This window comes from Zootoca vivipara, chromosome 14 (assembly GCF_963506605.1).
Source record: "Zootoca vivipara chromosome 14, rZooViv1.1, whole genome shotgun sequence".
Taxonomy (NCBI): Eukaryota; Metazoa; Chordata; class Lepidosauria; order Squamata; family Lacertidae; genus Zootoca; species Zootoca vivipara.
This window is the reverse complement of record NC_083289.1, coordinates 16,663,877-16,685,676: the sequence shown is the minus strand read 5'-3', so window position 1 is coordinate 16,685,676 and position 21,800 is coordinate 16,663,877. Positions and strand designations below refer to the sequence as shown.

Below are 21,800 nucleotides of genomic sequence, written 5' to 3'. Positions count from 1 at the left end.
GTTCCCCAAAGAAAATTGCTTTGAGAACACTTTCCCAAGGACTTGGGACTAATTGGGAAATATTTGGAAAAAGACTTGACGGTTGAAACAGATCTATAACTGCTTGTTCCTTAGTATTATGTTCATTGTCCTATTTTCATGTGTTTGTTCTTCCAAGTACATTGCAAGTATATTTATATATTGGTAGGCTTCACTGCTTGTTTCTTTAAGTACAGCCAGTTCCACTGTGAGATTAAATATGCTTAAGCATTCTTGGTTTTTATTTAAACAGCATGATTACAGCCCACTTAATAAAACGGCTGCTTCAGAAGCCAATAAGGAAGAGGTTAAATTGTAAAGTTAGGGTGCATAGCAGACAAAGAATAAACTTCAACAATTTGTCAGGGTGTCTGTGTGTTTGTGCATGTGTAGCCTGTGAGGCTGCTTTGTCATTGGTGTAGACCAGGCATCCCCAAACTGCGGCCCTCCAGATGTTTTGGCCTACAACTCCCATGATCCCTAGCTAACAGGACCAGTGGTCGGGGAAGATGGAAATTGTAGCCCAAAACATCTGGAGGGCCCAAGTTTGGGGATGCCTGGTGTAGACAGTACTGAGTTAGACGGACCAATGTTCTTCCACCTGGGGTCCACAGACGTGAGTGGACTACAACTCCCATCATCCTTCACCATTGGGCTAATCTGGCTGTGGATGATGGCACTTGTAGTCCACCTACACCTGGGGGGGGCAGGTTGAAGAACACTGGCCTACAGGCTTCCTTCTCCCTGCCCTACCTGGAGAGGCTGAGGATTGAACTTGGGTCTTTCTGCATGCAAAGCAGGTGCTCTAACCATGGAGCGATGGTTGTTCCCCAAAGAGAAAGAGGTGGCAGAAATGGGGTTGGCGGAACCTGGAGTGCGAGAAGAGGGTTATAAAATACTACACAAAGTGGTGCCAATGTTCAGCTGTAAAATCTTGAATGGTATGTGGTTAGAGTGTTGGGCTAGGACCTGGGTGGATCAGGGTTCAAATCCCCAATCAGCCATGAAGCTCACCGGGTGACCTTGGGCCAGTCACTGTCTCTCAGCCTAACCTAACAGACTGGGTTGTTGTTAGGATAAAATGAAGATGGGGTAGAGCCACATATGCCACCTCAAACTCCTTGGAGGAAATGTGGGGTGCACAATAATACAATGATGAGCCAGAACTTTTGCCTGCCAGATGTGGTATCATTTTACCCATTATGCCTAGTGACAGACAGACTCATGTCACTCACCGCTTCCTTTGCTTATCCCTGCAGGAGCGGCCTCGTCCTGTCCTGACCTGGATCCAGAGCTGGAACTCTGGAACCCTGGGCATGACGAAGATAACCAGGTGAACATCAGCCAAGGCCAAAAGCTCCTCTTATCGTCTTCTGCCACGGTCCATTCCATCAACATCACAAATGGAGGTAAGCTTAGCTTGCCCAAAACAAAGTTTATAGTTGGGTCAGTTGGCTGTGGCATTACGTTGCCTTGGAGGGAAACCTCTGTAGGAGGTGCCCCTAAAGCTCACCATTACAGTACGTCCTTTGCATGCTTTCTGCAGAAAATAAAATAAAATTTCAAAGCAGCTTACACACACTCAGGATTGAATGCTTCCCCTCTACACACACGCACATGAAAATAAACCCACTTAATAGGCAGCATATCCAGGAGAAACCAAGCTTTGGGATGTTGCGGTGCGTGAGATTTGGCCGGCTATGTTGTGTGCATCTGAACTTGTTTTGCTTTTCTGGCTGGGGAAATTGCAAAGGCGACCCAACATGCTTGATCATTGCTGCTTTGCGACTTCCTCTTTCAACGCCCTGCTAATTATGCACTATGCATGTAATTACAAGATGAGGCAGAGGCACAAACTGCTATAAAAAGGCAGTGGCTGGTAGCGTCAACCAACACTATCCATGTGAGCTTTTTTGCTCCGCAAGTGCTTCTCTGCTTGTAGAACAACATGGCTCACGTTGCGTCAGTCGATTTGCATAGAGGAGGACTTGGAGAGGATCAGTACTGCCCCGCAGAGCTATAAGGAAGGGGACACACTCTGGCATGCTCCCTTTCAAACTCTGATTCAAAGGTCTTACTTGCGATGTTGAAATAGACTTTTATTCTGTCCTTCAGACTGACCAATGCTTCTTTGGCTTTGCTGAGCAGGGTCAACATTAAGAAGCAAGGCCAGGGATATTCATATTCTGTGCCAACAGCCCAAAGCAGAATTCAGCACATTGAAACTCTCAGCTTTCAGAGGATTTTTGTGTGTGTTAAGTTTCTTGTCTTTATGGCAAAGTGTGAGGCTATTTGCCTGCTGAAATTGCAAGAGGTTGGTTTGGAGAGTGGGAGGTGCTGAGTAAGACTTCCTTTTTCTCCTCCCTGTGACTATCGGAAGCAAAATAACATATCTGTATAATTTAATATATGTTGGTGTCAGAATTCAGGTTTTCTTAGTGCAAAATAGGCACTGAATCAGGGCTATAAGCCAGGCATAGGCAAACTCCGGCCCTCCAGATGTTTGGGACTACAATTCCCATCATCCCTCGCTAACAGGACCAGGGGTCAGGGATGATGGGAATTGTAGTCCCAAACATCTGGAGGGCCGGAGTTTGCCTATGCCTGCTATATGCATGGACTTAAGAAGAAAATAATCCTGATGTTCCCAAGGTGCAAATATCTAGGCTCAAAAGCATATTGCATAGACTTATTCACAGGGGGGAAGGTGCTAATCTGCCTCAGGCAGCAAAATGTTTGGGGCCGGCCCTGACAACGCCACATTCACATGTGACCCATGTTTTCTAGCCTGTACTGAAAGTTTGAGTTACACAGAGCCTTCCTTTGTTCCTGGAAATCTTTAGAGACATTTAGAGGGGAACAGCCCATAGCTTAGTGGTAGAGCTTCTGCTTCACATGCAGACATTCCCAGTTTCAATCACTGGCATTTCCAGGTAGGCCTGGGAAAGAAATCTGTCTGAAATCCTGGAAAGCTGCTGCCAGTTAGTGTAGACAAGACTGACCAAAAATGACCATTTGTCTGACTCAGTATAAGGCAGCTTCCAAGGTACCTACAGCAGATTTCTTTTATAAAATAAAAATAAAAATCAGAAAGGACCCAATATGGGGTTTTTCACGGTTAAAACAATAAAGACATGTGCCTTATTAAAAGTGGCAAAATTAGGAAACCCAAACTCATGTAGTAAATAAAAGGATACTCTGAATTCTGGTTGACTTAAATCTTACCACACCATCAAAGCAAAACTCTTGTTTTTCCTCCTTCAGGAAAGCTAGTGATTAAGGACAACACAGGCCCTATTGTTTTGCGCACTCGGCATATTTTGATCGAAAATGATGGAGAGCTTCATGTCGGGAGTGAGAGCTGTCCTTTCCGGAGCAACCTGACAATCATCTTGTATGGGCGGTATGTAATTAGACAGACTTCATCCCATAATTTTGAAGATTAGGCTTCCTAGGCCCTTTAACACACACACACACACACACACACACACACACACACACACACACACACACTGGTCCAAGCTCCCTCATGAGCTCTTGGCAAGAGAGTTGCTATGGTGGTGTTGGCATAAAGACAATGGCTCTGAAGTGCTAATCTCCCGAGAGGCATCTGGGAGTATCGTGGCAGGACAAAGACCACACCCAAAATCTAACAGGTTTATCAACACATTGTGAGCCACAGACCATTTATCCCAAGTACAGAAAGCACAGGAAGGATTATCTTTGGGGTACTGTAAAAACTAAACCACACCCAGGACAATGATAAAAGCATAAGGTTGCATCTACTAGTAGACCCACTTGAATGAATAGGCCTAATTAACTTGGGTCTATTAATTTCAGTGGGTCTACCCTAAGTAGGACTTAATTGGATGCCACCCATACATTTCACACGTTGCAGATTATCATGATGGTGTGATGCAAACAAATACTAGTTCAGAAGCCAGCCCTACCATTAGGTAGAGTGAGGTAGCCAAGGAACAGCAGCAAATGCTTAGCTATTTAATTTAGTATTATCATTATTCTGTTACTGTCTAGGAGAGACGCTTATGGGGTTTTCTGCCTCTGGTGCCAAAATAAATTGGCCCACCTTGTGTACAATGCGCTTTGGCTAGGAGGAAGGCTCAATGTGCTGATCTGCCACAGGCAGCAAAATGTTGAGAGACGGCCCTTACAATTCCACATTCGCCTGTGATGTGTTATTTCCTTCAAGAAACCAGTACTTAAAGCGTGTCACTTTTCAAAAGATCTAAGCAAAATATGACTACTACCAAGATCTAGCAAGGTAAAGGTACCCCTGACCCTCAGGTCCAGTCGTGGACAACTCTGGGATTGTGGCGCTCATCTTGCTCTATAGGCTAAGGCAGCCGGCATTTGTCTGCAGACAGCTTCCGGGTCATGTGGCCAGCATGACTAAGCCGCTTCTGGCGAACCAGAGCAGTGCACGGAAATGCCGTTTACCTTCCCACTGGAGCGGTCCCTATTTATCTACTTGCACTTGACATGCTTTCAAACTGCTAGGTGGGTAGGAGCTGGGACCGAACAACGGGAGCTCACCCCGTAGCGGGGATTCGAACCGCCGACCTTCTGATTGGCAAGCCTTAGGCTCTGTGGTTTAGACCTAGACCAAGACCTAGCTAGATGGTTATGAATTCTGTAGACCTTCACATTTGTATTTATGTACTGAAATGATTTAGTTTTTCCTTTAACCCCTTAGTGCTGATGATGGCAGCCAACCAGACAATTACTTTGGAAAGAAGTATATTGGGGTGATCGATGGTGGGACTCTTGAGGTTCATGGTGAGAGAAAGCTATCGTGGACTTTCCTAAACAAGACCCTGAACCCAGGTGGTATGCAAGAAGGAGGCTACTACTTTGAACGAAGCTGGGGCCATCGTGGTGTTATTGTCCATGTCATTGACCCGAACACAGGGACAGTTGTCCATTCTGATCGGTGAGTCAATCTCTCAGTTCCAATTCTACTCAGTTTCTCTTTCTTCCAGTCTTAAGTGCAATTCTCCACATTTCCACATCAATCTGATATTTTTAAGTCCTCATGAAACCCACCAGAATTTTTATGCGACCCCCCCCCCCGGAACATACACATTTGTCTACGCAGTTTTGCCTGATATGCGCATTTTTGCAAAACGATTTCCCCTAGCACAGTACATTTCGGTTTGTTCAATCAATCTTTATGCAGCTATAAGCCCATATAAAATTTCTGCATGTTATTTTTACAAATAGATGCACTTTGGTGCACACTTTACTCCAGTGTGTGCATTTCCATACACGTTGCTTGGCCAGAGATTGCAAAATTCAGAGAAGTGTGAATTTTGAAGCATGGCTGTGATTTAGTCTACACAGGTCCCTTCAAACTCTTATGATTCTATAATTATATATCACAAAACATACTGTTTCGTAAAGTGCAATTTGGGCAGATTTGCCTTTAAATGTGAACCGGCTTGAATTTCTCCCCACCCCACGTTAACTGTGAATATTTTAATAAGCATAGACAAATTTTACCAAGTGCTACTTTATCTCCTCTGTGTGCTCTTTGTAGCTGAACCCACTGGGATCTGTACCTGTATAGAGCTAGCTTTAGCTGACATAGGTCCTTAATATATGCACGCTGAAAAAATGGGGCGATCCCCCTCCCATGCACTTCCTTTTCCAATTGCCACACTAGCAGCATCTAAGGAGAATACTATTAATGGGACTCTCTAGGAATTCTCTGTGTTGATTTATTGGATGCTTTACTGCACGTACATGAAACAGATGTACACCCAGATGACCTGATAAGGGCCTATTCTGCCGTGGCTCCCTCTCTCAGGAATTCACTCACCTTCTGGAGGTCAGACGTGAGTCAGCCAGGCATGCCTCCCCCCCCCCTTGGGGAATGAAGACTTTTCCTGGAGGAATGAATGTTTTCATGTTCTGCTGCTTGCTTGGGCTGCTGACTTCAGAGCCGTGATGTTGATTAAGAACACCTTTCTGTGCTTCTACCTGGACTGTAGAAACATTAGGTGGTTCATACCTCCAAAACGAAGGAATTTGTTTTGACTGCGTGGATAAGCCCTGTGTATTGCTAATGAGCTTTTGTGTGCTGCATTAACGATTCTGCTTGTGAGACACATTGGCAACCCCTGTAAAGCGTTGGGTCCCTCCAAACTAAGAGGACCTTTTTGAGGGTATGTTCTGCAACATGTCGTTGCATTATTGCTCTCTGAAGGGGCAGTCTTGTGCTACAGCATAACAAGAGCTGGACAAAAAAAGAAACTAGAACATTTATGGTGTAAATAGTTACAGCATTTCAGCAGGAAGTTGCAGGGTATGCACTGATTGGAAACGAAGCACCCCAGAATGTATTGGTGGCAAGGAAAAAATACCACCAAAGTACCATTGGGTGGCGGGACAGGGGTGGCATTGTGGTCTAAACCACTGAGCCTCTTGGGCTTCCTGATCAGAAGGTCAGCGGTTCGAATCCCTGTGAGCTCCCATTGCTCAGTCCCAGCTCCTGCCAACCTAGCAGTTCGAAAGCATGCCAAAAAAAGTGTAAGTAGATAAATAGAGACCGCTCCGGCAGGAAGGTAAATGGCGTTTCCGTGCGCTGCTCTGGTTTCGGTGTTTCGTTGCACCAGACGCGGCTTGGTCATGCTGGCCACATGACCCGGAAAAACTGTCTGTGGACAAACGCCAGCTCCCTCGGCCTGCAAAGTGAGATGAGCACCGCAACCCCAGAGTCCTCTGCGACTGGACTTAACTGTCAGGGGTCCTTTACCTTTTTTTACCCTTTGGTGAGTGAACCCCAGCAGAGATTTAAAGTCACAAAATATGAAGCAAAGCAAAGCATGGAAGTATAAGCTGTTAGACCTTTAAAATATGCCCCAGTGAAGTCCAGAATTACCCTCTTTCCCCAGCATAGTAAAATACCACATGTTTAGTAAGCTAAAAATGGTTTACTTACAAACTCCCCAAAGGTCAAATTTCCACCCAGCATTAAGTGAAGGTCGCACAGGCAGTAAAACTTGGTTTAGTTACAGCGGTGAAAGTTTCCCAAGCTATTGGTATAGGAACACAAGAATGGTTTCTCAGGTAGACTGAGTGGTACAAGGTGAGCTAAGCCTGCTGGGACAGCTTACTTTCTGGTCTGAAACCTTTCATTTTGTCTTCTTATTACTTGTTTCCAGCTATATCTATAGATGGATCTATGGTGGCAAATTGCTGTTAATGTGCTCCTGCCTGTTTCTTTAGGTTTGACACCTACAAACTCAAAGGTGAAAGCATCAGACTCGTCCGGTATTTGAATGCAGTTCACAACGGCATGATACTGGCAGTTGCGGTCAATGATGAAGGATCCAAAAATTTGGATGATTCAGCCAGGAAAGCAATGACCAGACTGGGCAGCAAGCATTTCCTCCACCTTGGTTTTAGGTAGGAGTCTGGCCTGCCAACGTTACCAACACAGAGGCCCTATTGTATCCTGCCTGTACCTAAAATAATTCTGCGCACCCCCACCCCCACCCCAATAGCAAAAACATCTCACATAGTGATTTTCCCCTCTTCTTGCCACTTGGAGTGTTCAGAAGTTAATTAGATTGAAAGAGATTCAGTAGCTCAGCTGAGCATGTTTCAGTATGAGACTTGAGAACTTATTGCCCAACTTGGTGGGAAAGCCATAGTGGCAGAGCACTTGTTTTGCATGCAAACATTTCCAGGTTAAATGGCTTGGCATCTCTGGGTTCCTCTGAAAGCTTGGAGCATTGCTGACAGGTCAAAGTAGGGATTTTCCAGATGACCTGTTTGTTGAATCTTCAACCTGATTCGCTTGCACAAAGCTGACATGGAGGTTAGACTATGGACTCATAGATTGGTAAAGAAAAAGTGTTTTATATGTGTTGTATATGCGATATAACACTGTGACACCAGATGGCGCTGTGGAGTCCCGTCTTTCCCTACCAGATTTCCCTGTATGAGTTCACAATGCATTGAACTGAATCGCTTCTTTGACATGTTTAGATCCAGCCTATATCCACTCTTTACTGAGCATTCTTCCTGATTTGTTTGCAGCATATTTCTCCTACCTATGAATCATTTGCTCATCCCCCGTTTTTACAATGCATTTCTTAGTCACCTTTGTGACTGCAAAAAGTCAGTTTCTTTTCTGGATTTGCTGTGCCAGCATGACATTGCCCTTTATTCTGCTTTATTACACCTAAATTTCCAAGTACACACTTGGATTGCTTCCACCGAATACTAACAGCCTGGAGGTGCTCATATGCAGTACTGAGCTAGATAGACCGGGGGTCTGATTCAGTATCAGGCTGGTGTCATCGATTCACCCCCTCTGCCCCACCCAGCTGCTCTTCTCCAAAAAAGACCGAGCTGCAGGGAGTCTAGCCACATCAGCCAAGAAACTCTTTTTTTTTTTTTTTTTTTTTTTAACCATCATTTTTTATTTTATTTAAACATTTCTAAGTTAGGTACATACAGCAGTAAAATTAATATATATACAGAAATAAAAACAAACATACAAATCTGTGTACCTTTCCAATAAACTTACATTTGTACAATCAAACTTTGGTTGTGTCATATTTATCTTTACTTCTCTTATAGCGTTCATCTTCTCCACTTGTTCTTTCGAACTGGACTTCCTCCTGTTTTCTTTCTTGGTTTTATTTATAATTTCACCGTTTTCGGTGCCATACTCTTTCTTGCCTGTCCATTTCCCTTTATATATATATATATATATATATATATATATATATATATATATATATGTGTGTGTGTTCTTTCTATTTATTCTCATCTGTGTTTAACACATAGTTTTACTTGTATTTTTTGTGGACAATGGCTTATAATTCTTTGTTGTATTTTAAATGTAATTCTACTAGTGTTTTTAATCATTTGACATAATCCTTCAAATATTTCCTAAACTTATTCCATTCTTTTCGGTACCTTTGTTCTTTTTGGTCTCTTAGACTTCCTGTCATTTTTGCCAACTCTAAATATTCTGTCATTTTCTCTCTCCACTCGTCTACACTTGGGACCTCTGGTGTCTTCCACTTTTGGGCTAAGACGATTCTCGCTGCCGTAGTAGCGTACATGAAGAGGTTTTGGTCTTCCTTCTTAATCTCCCTCCCCAGTATACCCAACAGCATTTCTTCAGGTTTCTTTGGGAAAGTGTAACACAATAATCTTTTTAATTCGTTGTAGATTAATTCCCAATAGATCTTTACCTTGTTGCACGTCCACCAAAGATGGTAGAAATCCCCATCTTTTATATTACATTTCCAACATTTCTTATTATTTGTTTTATATATTTTAGCCAGTTTGACGGGCGTAAGATGCCACCTGTACATCATTTTCATGATGTTTTCCTTCAATATTATACAGGCAGTGAACTTGATCTGGTGGTTCCACAACTTTTGCCATTGATCTATATTTATATTATGGCCCAGGTCCACTGCCCACTTAATCATACATTCTTTTGTCGCCTCGTCTTTCGTGTGCCATTCAAGTAAAAGATCGTACATTTTGGACAGTAGTTTCTCGTTACCTTCCACTAATTCTGATTGGAATTTAGATTTTTTGTTTTCAAATCCGTGGTTCTTCCTATCTTTCATGAACAGGGCATTAATTTGATGATACTGCAGCCATCCTATTCCTATTTCTTTTAGTTGTTCGTATGGCTTAATTCTCCAGCCTTCTTTCGAATCTATGAGGATATCATCATACCGTAACCAATTTGCCTCCATGTTTGTCTTTTTTATACTTAGGACCTCTGTTGGCGACAGCCACCTTGGAGTTTTCCTTTCTAGGAGATGTTTATTTCTAACCCAAACCTCATATAGTGGTTTCCTAATTACATGGGTTATAAACCCTTTATGTCCCATTTTTTTCTCATACCAAAGGTAACTGTGCCAACCGAACACGTTGTTAAACCCCTCGAGGTCCAGGAGGTCAGTATCTTTAAGTGTCACCCATTCTTTCAACCATGTAATACAGGATGCCTCATAATACATTTGGAGATCTGGTAGTGCGAAACCGCCTCGTTCTTTTTTATCAATTAGGAGTTTATGTCTTATTCTAGGCGGTTTCCCCTGCCATATATATTTCGAAATCTCCTTTCTCCATTCTGAGAATTGCCCGGTACCTTTTATAACCGGTGCCATCTGAAATAAGAACAGGAACCTTGGCAAAATGTTCATTTTCACGGTGGCAATCCTGCCCCATAACGACAGCTGTAGATTCTTCCAGATTGCCAAGTCCTTTTTAATTTCGTTCCATGTCTTATTATAATTGTCGTTGAACAGATTAATATTTTTGTTGGATAGCCAGATTCCCAAATATTTTATCTTTTTAACCGAGTCAATACCAAATTTTTCTTGCAACTCAGTCCTTTCACTCTTCGTCAAATTCTTTGTAATCATTTTTGTCTTTTTCTTATTTAACTTAAAGCCGGCTAAGTTTCCAAATTTTCCCAATTCTCTTAACAACTCTTCCATACTAGATCTGGGTTCTTCTATCGTTATCACAAGGTCGTCGGCAAAGGCCCGTTGTTTATATTCTTTATTTCCGACTCTTATCCCCTTTATATCTTTATTTTCTCTTATCTTGTCCATCAGGACCTCTAATACTAATATGAATAGCAAGGGTGATAAGGGGCACCCTTGCCTCGTACCTTTGGATATATCTATCTCCTCCGATAATGTGTTATTTATAATTAATTTAGCCCTTTGCTTTGAGTAAATTGCTTCGACGGCCCCTCTAAATTTACATCCCATTCCTCTTCTCTCCATTAATTTCTTCATGAATTTCCAGGATACATTGTCGAACGCCTTTTCGGCGTCGACAAATACCAGAGCCGCTTTTTTATCAAATTTCACCTCCAAATATTCAATAATATCGATTACGTTCCTTACGTTGTTTTTCATGTAACGGCCTGGTAGGAAACCTGATTGTTCTTTGTGTATTATTTCTGACAAAACCTTTTTCAATCTATTCCCGACAATATCCGCAAATAGCTTATAGTCTAGATTTAACAATGAAATAGGTCTGTAGCTCTTTACATCTAGTAAATCTGAGTTTTCCTTTGGTATTAAGGTTATATGTGCTTCCTCCCAGGATCTAGGTATCTGTCCTCCGTCCAGAATCTCATTCATCATTAATGTCAATATTGGTGTTATTTCGTCTTTCAATTCTTTGTAATATTTTGCTGTAAACCCGTCTGGGCCAGGAGCCTTTCCTATTTTCATTCTACTGATTCCTGCCTGCACTTCAGCCGCTGTTATTTGGGCATTTAACATACTGACCTGTTCTTCTGATATTTTACCAAGTTTACATCCTTCTAGATATACTTCAATCTCTTCCTCCTCTTCTTTCCCTTTCCGATATAAGTCTTCATAAAATTTTTGAAAAGCTTTCCTAATTTCTTTTGGGTTTCCTGTCACCTTATCTTCCTTCCGAATTCCATGTATGTAGTTTTGCTTTTGTCTTTTCTTAAGTTGCCAGGATAATAGTTTCCCGCATTTATTTGCGTATTCAAAGTTCCTTTGTCTTAACCATTTTAATTTCCATTCTACTTCTTGATTAATTAAAATAGAAAATTGGGTTTGCAACATCTTTATTTCTTGTTTTACTTTAGTATCTCCTGGCTTTTTATTCAGTTGTTTTTCGCTCTCAGCGAGTTGTTTTAATAGTTCTTCCTTTTTCTTTTCTCTTTCCTTCTTCTTTATGCTATTTTGTTGGATTAGGAAACCCCTCATAAAAGCTTTCCCAGCTTCCCACACTGTATTTATATTTATACCTTTTTTGTGGTTAAAATCCAGAAATTCTTTGAATGTATCTTTCGCTTTATCTATTATCTCTTGGTCATTAAACAACCCCTCATTCATTCTCCAACGAAATGAGGGCGTCTCCCCTGCTAATTCCAAATATATCGGACTATGGTCCGAAAAAGTCCGTGGCTGTATGTCTACTTTTTTTATTTTTGAACTCAATTCTTGGGATATCCAAATGTAATCTATCAGCCAAGAAACTCTTGATTCCCACATCTCAGGTGGTTCTTCCTCTCAGGCTTGCCTGCTGCTCTAGGCAAGTAGGGCTGCAAACTTACCTGCGAGTTAGCGACACTGTGCACCATAGGGCTTACTTCCAAGTAAACATGCATAGACTTGCACTGCAAGAGACTGTGCCCCGTATTAACTATATGGGCCATATTTTTGCCTGTCTTCTTTTGTGTGTGTGTGTGTGTGTGTGTGTGTGCGCGCGCGCGTGTGTTCCTCTCTCTCCATTCTGATTTAATCAAATGGATCTCATTTGATGTGTTCAGATTCCAACAGAGAGCCATCTACTAAAAAACAACAGTTCAAAAAAAATTATTCTCCTGGCATTTTAAGCAATTGACATGCCCTTTCTCCCACCAGCCCACCCCGCTCATTTGGAGGGAGATCATAGCTTTCCAAATGCCTTTGCCATGTGGTATGAAGCAAACATTTCCAGCAGAAGCACCTGGCTCCCTGGCAGATCTGTCTCAAGAACTTAATATTTGCAGCTTCCATTGGCTTTGCTGCACAGGGTTGCAAGGAGTGATGCAAGGAGTGATGCAAGGAGAGAAAGTGATGGCTGGGGCCCGTTGGAGCCAGTAGGGTGGAAAGCAGGGAGGCCAGCAGTAGGTGGCGCCAGAGCCAATGACCGGCGGAGACAACTGATTCCAGTGTTGTCCTTCCTGCTGAGTTCTGCAAGGGGGGAAGCTGAGACTAAGGAGGAGGATGCCAGCAGCTTTATGCTATCCCCTGGACTGTTTGTTCTAACACAGAGAAGTCTCCAGTGCACAAACTCTAGTTCACAAGTGAGTGTTTGTCCAATATGTCTTCTGGGATCCTGAAAGAATCCTAGACGACCTATAGACTTCAAGACTTTGCACATTTGCAACGTGGCTTTTCTATATAAAAGAGTGAAACTGGTTGATCAAGTGACCTGCTTATAGCCCATTCCCAAGCACAAACTGCCAAGATTATCCAGTCCTTGTTTGTGCCTGTTCTATGCAACCCATATTCTTCCGCTAATGTTCTTGGCGATCTCCAAAGCTGTGCTTAAGAATGCCAGCTGCTATGAAAAAGCATGTATTGCTCACCTGGAATTGATTAGAACATGTAAACCTAATTCCTAAATCATATATATATATATATATATCTATATATATCTATATATATATATCTATATATCTATCTATCTATCTATCTATCTATCTATCTATATATATATATATATATATATATATATATATATATATATATAATTAGTTTTCCGATATACCCCTGATAATAGCCAAATTATGACAATAACAATTAATTTCTAATTCCTAAATCTTCAGCATTTCAAAAGAACTGGCAAGCATAGATTCATCTGAGGCCCTTTAAAACAACAACAGATTGCCAGCTAATCAATAAAATGAGCATTCTCACTAATACCCTTTTTGTATTTCGTTGCATCTTTTGCCAAACCTAGATTCTTTTAAAGGCCATAGAGTGGAGTCCAGCTATTTTCCATTTCTTAGACATTTATTTCTGCAGAACTCTGTCACATGAGCAGTTCTTTATGGGTCTGACCCTCAAACAACTTTCTCTGGAGGATCGTCAGTGAGCTTTTAACAAGCTTCCCCTCCCAGGTTTGAATGTTTCGTAGTTTTCGGACTGCCCAGGTTTATGTTTGTCTGGCATTTGCAAGGCTGGATCCTCAGTTAAAAGCGGGAAATATGTTACGAGCTGGAGGAAATAAGGGGCATTTGGACAAGGAAAAGGATTCCTTGTCAGTCTCTTTTCTTCTTAGTTGAAAAGAATGAGGTAGAAAAAGGCATTACCCTTATACAACTTGGCACATTTCCTAAATCAGGTTGGCTGGGCAGCTTTGAAATGAAGTATTCTAGTAGAAAGCACACTTCTTTATGCTGTGCACAAATATATATGAAATATGTTTTTTCTTTTGATTTTCTAGGCATCCTTGGAGCTTTATTACAGTAAAGGGGACCCCTTCCTCTTCTGTTGAAGACCACATAGAGTACCAAGGTAATTAAAAGTAAATAGCTCGTTGAAACTGGAGGTTCAAATTAGTCTCTCTTTTTTTGGAATAAATTTTATTAGGGTTTATGGAGAATAATACAAAACTTGATATCAAATACCTTTTCTTCCTTTTTGTCCAAATTAAGACTTCGATATGAATACAATAAAAAGCATAAAGGGTGTGGGGAGAGAAAGGATGAAAAGAAAGAGAAAGAGAGAAATAAAGAAAAAGAAATAAAAAGAGGTTTAAAGGAGGAGAGAGAGGGAAAATCGGAAGGTAAGGAACTTCCGATTCGTTGCCCACTACATATAAACAGTATTCACTTCATCCACTCCAATATTACATACAACAAAGCCACTTTCTAGAAACAAACAGTATCTTCAATTGCAAATGTCATTATTTCATTTTCTTTTTCACACAAAAAGTCTATGAGAGGTTTCCACAAATTAGTCATTCTGACCAGAATGGATTCCACAGTCATAGCTGCCAAGTCTCCCGTATTCCCCTGGAAATCCCTGTTTTTCCAGCTGTTCCTAGCTGGATTTTTTTTGTTTTTTCTCGGTTTATTCTGGCGCGACGGCCTTTTTGAAACTGGGTGGAGCATGCTCAGAAGTGACTTTTGATGCTGCTCTGCCCAGTTCCAAAATGGCTGCAGTGTGACTTCTGGCGTGCTGGTCATTTTGGAACTGGGCAAAGCAGCATCAAAAGTCACTTCTGAGCATGCTCCGCCCAGTTCCAAAATGGCGGCAGCGCTACTTCCGGCCCAGTCCCTTATTTCTCGGACAGCAACTTGGCAGGTATGTCCACAGTACATGCATTGACCTGGAGCAAATATACCTACCGTAATCTGAAACAATGGTTTGTGCAAATCATAATTAAGAACCCACACCATGGGGCTGATCCAGGCTGCCATTTTCTCCTGGGGAAAAAAGATATTTTTACCACCAAATCAGAGCAAATGTCAATTGGATTTTCCACAGATCAATGTTTGCTCTGATTCAGTGCTAAAAAGCGGGTTTTCCAGGGAAAAGTGGGAGGATGAACGAAAAGCTGCTCGGATCCGTGCAGGGACAAGCAGAGGTGTGGACAAGTCAATTGTTTCAGCTTCCAGACAACAGAGCAGGCAAATCGAGGTTCAGAGCTGCTTGCCCACTTTCGGATCCTATCTCCTCAGGACTAAGCTTCATCAGTTTACTTCTGTTGCTCATAGTGCAATAGTTCTTGAGGCAGAACAAGGGCCCTTTCATTGGAAAGCCTGTAAATTCAGATGTGGCAACAGCTACAGTTTGCAGACCAGGCTCAAACTGTGGTTTTAGTTTGTCGGCCCTAAATAAACCACAGCTGGTGGGCAGGTTTGGGTTCAGACATAAAGCAAAACCACAGTTCAGCTAAACAAACCTTGTTTTTTGTGGCGCACCTGAACCCAGATGTTGTCCGCTCTTTTGCACACCCAACTTCATAGCTAGTCGGAAGCTCCAGGTTTTATGGAGCCCATTTCCTTGCAGGGAGAGTGTACCAATGACTTGCCTTTGTAACAGGCGCGGGAGTACAAAATATACAAGCCGTGGATGGGAGGGCAGGCAGGCAGGCATGCAAAGAGAGCAATAAAGTGAGAGCTGTTTCCCCAAACGCAAACAGCGCACATGAATGCAAACACAAAAGCGTTTCACATAGTTCTTCCTCCTTCCTGGTTACCTTTTAAAAAAAACAAAACCAACCTGTCGAATGGTTTCTCTCCCAGAACCTGCAAGAAACTAGTGGTGGAAAATTGCTCATCCTTTTAGATGTTTCGAGTGGTTGGAAAATGCAGTTTTCCCTCCATGAACTCTTGAGTCAAGATGCCTGGATTTCTTGCAAAAGCTAAACGAATGTGTGATCTAAAAAAAAGATGAATTGGAGCTTTCCGTGTGCCCTTACTGCTGTACCACTAAGAGGTTCTTGCAAAAGGACGTCAGGGGGACCTATTCTGGAGCTAGAATATGATGAGTGGTGGCGGCAGGGTGGGGTGGGGGAGAATCTCTAATTCTCCGCCCTGACTATTTGTGCTGATTTTGCAGACTCTCCCTTTCAGCAGGGGAGCAAACACCCCATAATGGATGGGAGGAATGATGCCAAGATCTAGCACTTGTGTTTGAAATGTTGCAGGTACTTACCAAACCAGTCGGAGATCCCAAGAGGAACGGGAGGGAATGCTGGAGTGTCGACAGCCTCTCCATACTCACCCTGAAGGGCTGGGGCTTCTAACTTCTTGTACTTTGCCTTTTGCAGGACACCGAGGCTCAGCCATTGCCAAGGTATTCAAACTCTTCCAAGCAGACAACGGAGAGCATTTCAACGTGTCTTCAACCAGTGAGTGGGTTCAAGGTGAGGCCTCACCCCCCCCTACCCCTGCCACAACCACTTTTTTTTCACTAGCCTGAAGCATGGGGGGTGGGATCCACAACAGAAATTCAGGGCACATTCAACACACTTTTAAAGAGAGTCCTACAAACTACAACACCCAGCATGCTCAACAAACTGCAATTCCCAGGACTCTTTGGGGGAAGTCATGTGGATTGAATGTGCTATAACTGTATGGTTGTATGATCAGCCTGTGCAGGCAGATAAATAGCAGGCAGTTTGGATAAATAGAGCATTGTTGCACAAATCATTCCTTCAGAGCCAGGGGTGGGTCACCTTTTCGGGCATGAGGGCCACATTCGCCTGGGTGGCAGTAGGTGGGACCAAAGTACTGTAAATAAAAATAAAAATGGGTGGGGCTAGTGTAAAAAGTGGGTGGGGAATCCTCTCTTTCCCCATTCATCAGTTCATTCACTCTCTCTCTCTCCTCTAGGCTTTCATTGCAGCAGGGCAGCAAAATGGCCTCTGAATAACTATGAATTAACTATGGCCACATTCACATCATACATCTAAAGTGCTATGATCCCATTTTAAACAGTCCTGGTTTTCCCTGAAGTATTCTGGGAGCTGTAGTTTACTAAGGGCGCTGAGAATTGTTATCAGACCCCTATTTCCCTCACTGAGCTATAATTCTCCAGAGTTCCCTTTGAAGAGGAATTGATCGTTAAACCACTCTGAGAATTGGAGCTCTGGGAGGGCAATAGGGGTCTCCCAACAACTCCTAAGCACCCTTAGCAAACTACAGTTCCCACGATTCTTTAGGGGAAGCACTGACTGTTTAAAGTGGCATCAACTGCATGGTGTGTATATGGCTTGTGTCAGATTAAAAATGTGACTGTTTTAAGAGTTTGCAGTAGCGTAGGCGGCTGTCGGCCCCTATAGCTGCATCATTTCACTTGTTCTAGGTTTCTGCAGAGCACTTTTAGTGCAGTATTGGAATGCCGTTGACTTAAAGTTACTTAACCTTAGCGCAACTGGGTCAGCTATTAAGCTCATACTGTATTTGTGTTGTGAATCCATGCAACTTTTAATAATAGCACCATGCTTCCCCCTACACACACACACACACACACACACACACACACACACACACACAGAGCTTGGCGCACTTCACAGCATCTCCAAATAGCAGCTTACAGACCCACAACCAGAGCCAGGGAGTGGGCAGTTGTGGAAGAGACTTGCTAACGGTGCTTGGCACCAACATCAGTGGAACACATTTTTGTCGCATTGGTTAAGGTTGTTCTGTCCAAAATGACCTTCCTTCGTGTTGACTGCTTTTCCTTCTCTTCCTCCCCCCCCCCCCACCTCCAATGCTGCCCCAGATGTGGAATGGACAGAATGGTTTGACAAGCCTGAAAAAGCAAAATCCAAAGATGGAGAGCGACTTTCAGATTTTCGGGCTGCTCACCCCGAAGTTTGTGATCACCCCATTGACATCCAGGTAGGACAGCCAAGGGGACCGACCTCTGCCTGCTGCTACATCCCTCTTCCCCCTTCCAGTTGTCAGCCAACCATTCCAAACATTTTATATTGAGTTTATAGCTGTAAAATGAAAACGGTTTATTAGACCACATGGCTTTTCGGTGGCCTCTTGTTTTCTAACTACTCTATATAGATGGGTGTGATAGAGATGGTTGCCAAAGAGGCGCTTTGAAAGCCAGCTGGGAACTAGGGCCTGTTTCTCATTCAAGGACTGAAGTCACAGCCTCAATATACATTTAACACAGTATCCTATCACTGTAGTCAAGGCTTCCCTCAAAGAATCCTGGGAACTGTAGTTTGACGAGGGTGCTGAGAGCTGTTAGGAGACTCTGTTTCCCCCTCACAGAGCTTCAGGAACTGAATTTTTAAAGCACCGCGAGAATTGTGGGTCTGCGAGGGGAATAGAGAGTCTCCCAGCAACTCTCGGCACCCGTAACAAATGACTCTTCCCAGGATTCTTTGGCTGTTATGCTATTTTCCCGGTCTGGTTAAGATGTTGTTCTGGAAAAAGCGAACTCTTTCACAGACCTAATACTTTGTAAACAAGCAGCGGCATGAAATGAAACAATTGCTAGTGGAGGTAACTGCTGAACAAGCTGCCAAAATAAGAGAGAGCCTTGGTATCTTTCTCTGTGGCACAAACATTGTTATGCAGCAGCATAACACTGTTGGAGACAATATGCCTCTTGAGTACCAGTTACTGGAAATCACAGGTGTGGAGAGTGCTTTTGAATTTGGATCCTGCTTGTGGGTTGGCTACTGTGAAAGCTGGACTAGGCGGGCCTTTGGCCTGATCCAGCAGGTTCCTGGTTTTCATGTGAAAGCAAAACACCTGTCTCCGCCCCCCCCCCCCAATTGCACAGGTGTTGTTGAGCACACAACTTTTATTTTATATTTCACGCTCGATTACTACTCATCTTTCGTTTCTGTTCCCCTTCCAGGCAGTCACGCTCGATGGAGTGAACCTGACAACTGAGGTTCACTACAAAAGGGTCCGTGATTATAGGTTTTTCTGCCGTGGCCCAGGACAGACTCCCGGAGGCTGCCGTAACTACAGAGTGCGCTTCTTATGTGGCAAGCCTGGTATGTGACTAATTTTAAAATCTTGGGCAAAAGTTGCTTGTACTGACCTACTTATTGTAGAGGAAGTAGCATTTTACCTCAGAACTATAAATACCTCGGTAATGGAGGCTTTCCATGAGTCTGAAACACCTTCTAATTCTGTAGTGTCGTTCTGATCCAAACACTTTCCATTTCTGCTTACTAGCTTCCCATTCTCCCAACCAAGTTTCTAGTCCTCATGCACCAACTTATACTGACACACTGTGGCCAAGGGATTAATATTGAGGAATTAGAAAAATAAAAGTGTGATACCTTTCAATCAATGGACTGACGATATGACATCACTCGCAATTCATTAAAGGGCTGCTTACAGGCACAGACTCCATATGGATAAATACGATAACAACGTATTTGGAATGAGTTTATGCAAAATGTAGTAGGCTATTAACATTTACATAAGCACTAGGACAATAACACTATACCAATTTATATAAGAATGTATGGGAATATTGTATATTGCTTTCCTCCCTCCATATTCTCGCTTTCATATGTATCTTTGCTGCTGTTGTTTTTCTCCCTTTCACTTTTCCTTCTTTCTTTTCCGTATCTCTTTATTTCTTTTTACTGAAATCACCTTAATAAAATATAAATATTTTAAAAAATTATCCTGACACACATCTCCCAGCAGTCAATCACAAAGCATCTAGTACAGTCATGCCTTGGTTCTCAAAGGTAATCCATTTTGGGAGTCCGTTTGACTCTTGAAACTGTTCGAAAACAAAGGTACAGCTTCCGATTGGCTGCAGGAGCTTCCTGCACTCAACTGGAAGCCATGGAAGCCTCGTCGGACGTTCGGCTTCAGAAAAACGTTCGCAAACCAGAACACTTACGGTACTTCTGAGTTTGCGGCGTTCATGAGCCAAAACATACGAGTACCAAGGCGTTCGAGAACCAAGGTACGACTGTAATTTTAAAGGTCTCTAAAAGGATGCAGGAAATCAAAATAGTGTGCCCTACATAGAATGCTAGTCAAGACAGGCCTTTGGTTTCACCCGACCATTTCTTTTCATTATACATGCTCAACAATTCCAAGAGTGGCACATTGGCATCACCATAACCCAGATAGATCTCCACTGAAGTGTTTCACAAGGTGCTCAGTATCTCTTCCCTCCATCAAATATAAGTGGGAGGATTAATTCTTGTGGTGAATGCCCATCAACACTGGAGAAGCGACCATTATTTCAGAAAGCGGTCGTTTTATTTTGCAGCTGTTCATTTTAAGCAAGCCAGTGATTCCATGCAGTTCTTTTGACCTTCATTTTTTCAAAAGGCAAAAAAGAAAAAGATGGGTGTCTTGTTGATTAGCATGAGGAAACCATTGTATAATGCTGAAGACAGCTTCTGCAGCATCTTTAAATGACAGCTCTGAGCAACCGCAAATGCTGGGTCTGAGAGGGTGTGGTGCCGTGGGCCCACAAAGAGCTGCGTTTAAATTTAGTGAAGGGGTTAGTGGAAAAACACACTTGCCAGCAAATAATGAATGGAGCCTATTTTGTTTCGCTTGTTGAGTTTTGCACATTAAAAAAGAACCCGGCAGAATGGTTGGAGGACTTGTCTCGTATTTCCTTGGGGCCTGTCAACCACTTAACTTTTGTTGGTGTGAAACATGTCCTATAAGATTAAGTGAACAATTTGTGAAGTATTTTAAATATTCTGTCTCTCCAACCCCGCCCTCCCCATTTTTTATTTTTTATTTGTGTGTTTGTCCTGTATTGGCTTTCCAGTGAGACCCAAGCTTACAGTCATGGTCGACACCAATGTAAACAGCACCATCTTGAGATTGGCTGATAATGTGGAGTCATGGAAGGCTGGAGATAAGATAGTTGTGGCCAGTACAGATTATTCCATGTATCAAGCCGAAGAATTCCAGATCTTGCCCTGCAGAGCCTGTGGACCCCATGAAGTCAAAGTGGCGGGTAGGTTATCATATTGGAATTCATGATTTTTATGTCAATGATGTTGCACAGTTTGTGTCTCTGGCCGCTTCCCAGTAACCTGTTTATTATGTGTTCACCCTCGTTTATTTGCAGGGAGATTAGATGAGGTTTCCCATTTACTGAGCATTCATTCTGATGCGTTTGTGGGGAGGTTAGATGATACTGCGCCAAGCAGTTGTTGCCCCACACTTTTCAGTATCTCTTCCCATTACTTTCCTAATTGCAAAATGTCTGGTGATGGGGGGGTGGGGTGGGGGTGCAGACAGGTTTGTTGTGCAAGAACACAAAATCAGCTTTAATTGCACATATGGCAACAGTCTAGAAGCACCCTCTCTCTTTTGTCTGCGTTATTTTTAGACCTCATGCCTAGAAATCAGTGAACCGTTCAGATTCCTCGTAAGCTTGTGTCTTTCCAGTAGGGAAAAGGGACTGAGATGTTGGGTTTCAAAATAAGATTGGTAGCAGATAAACAAAGTGGACAAGGAGGAAAAGAGGAGATAGATAGCAGCAGCAGCCAAGAGATGACCAGTGGTACAGAGAGAAAGCTTGGATTGAATGCAACAGTGAGGGAGTCAGTGCAATGTTGCTGATGATAATAGAGGTGTTATTCAAAGAAGTTGAACCCTACCAAAAGGGAGGAAATGGGGTGGATAAAACTGTCCTACCTTATGGGATTGTTGTAAGAATCATTGATAAAATGAACAATCAGTGCTATGTAAATATAAGCAGTGGTCTTCTTGTCAGAAATTTGATCAACACTGTGCTATACAAAACACAGCC

General features: G+C 42.7%; 1 protein-coding gene across 2 annotated transcripts in view; it reads left to right on the top strand.

Annotated features, from left to right (window-relative positions):
- CEMIP (cell migration inducing hyaluronidase 1) overlaps positions 1-21,800 on the top strand; it is a 170,601-nt gene that overhangs the window by 98,529 nt on the left and 50,272 nt on the right. For both annotated transcript variants that reach the window (XM_035132099.2, XM_035132097.2), the window contains exons 3-11: positions 1,278-1,427; positions 3,283-3,421; positions 4,733-4,969; positions 7,267-7,446; positions 14,011-14,081; positions 16,345-16,440; positions 17,802-17,920; positions 18,903-19,044; positions 20,808-20,999. In XM_035132099.2, coding sequence (XP_034987990.2) covers positions 1,278-1,427; positions 3,283-3,421; positions 4,733-4,969; positions 7,267-7,446; positions 14,011-14,081; positions 16,345-16,440; positions 17,802-17,920; positions 18,903-19,044; positions 20,808-20,999 — 1,326 coding nt within the window. The remainder of the gene's footprint in view (positions 1-1,277; positions 1,428-3,282; positions 3,422-4,732; positions 4,970-7,266; positions 7,447-14,010; positions 14,082-16,344; positions 16,441-17,801; positions 17,921-18,902; positions 19,045-20,807; positions 21,000-21,800) is intronic.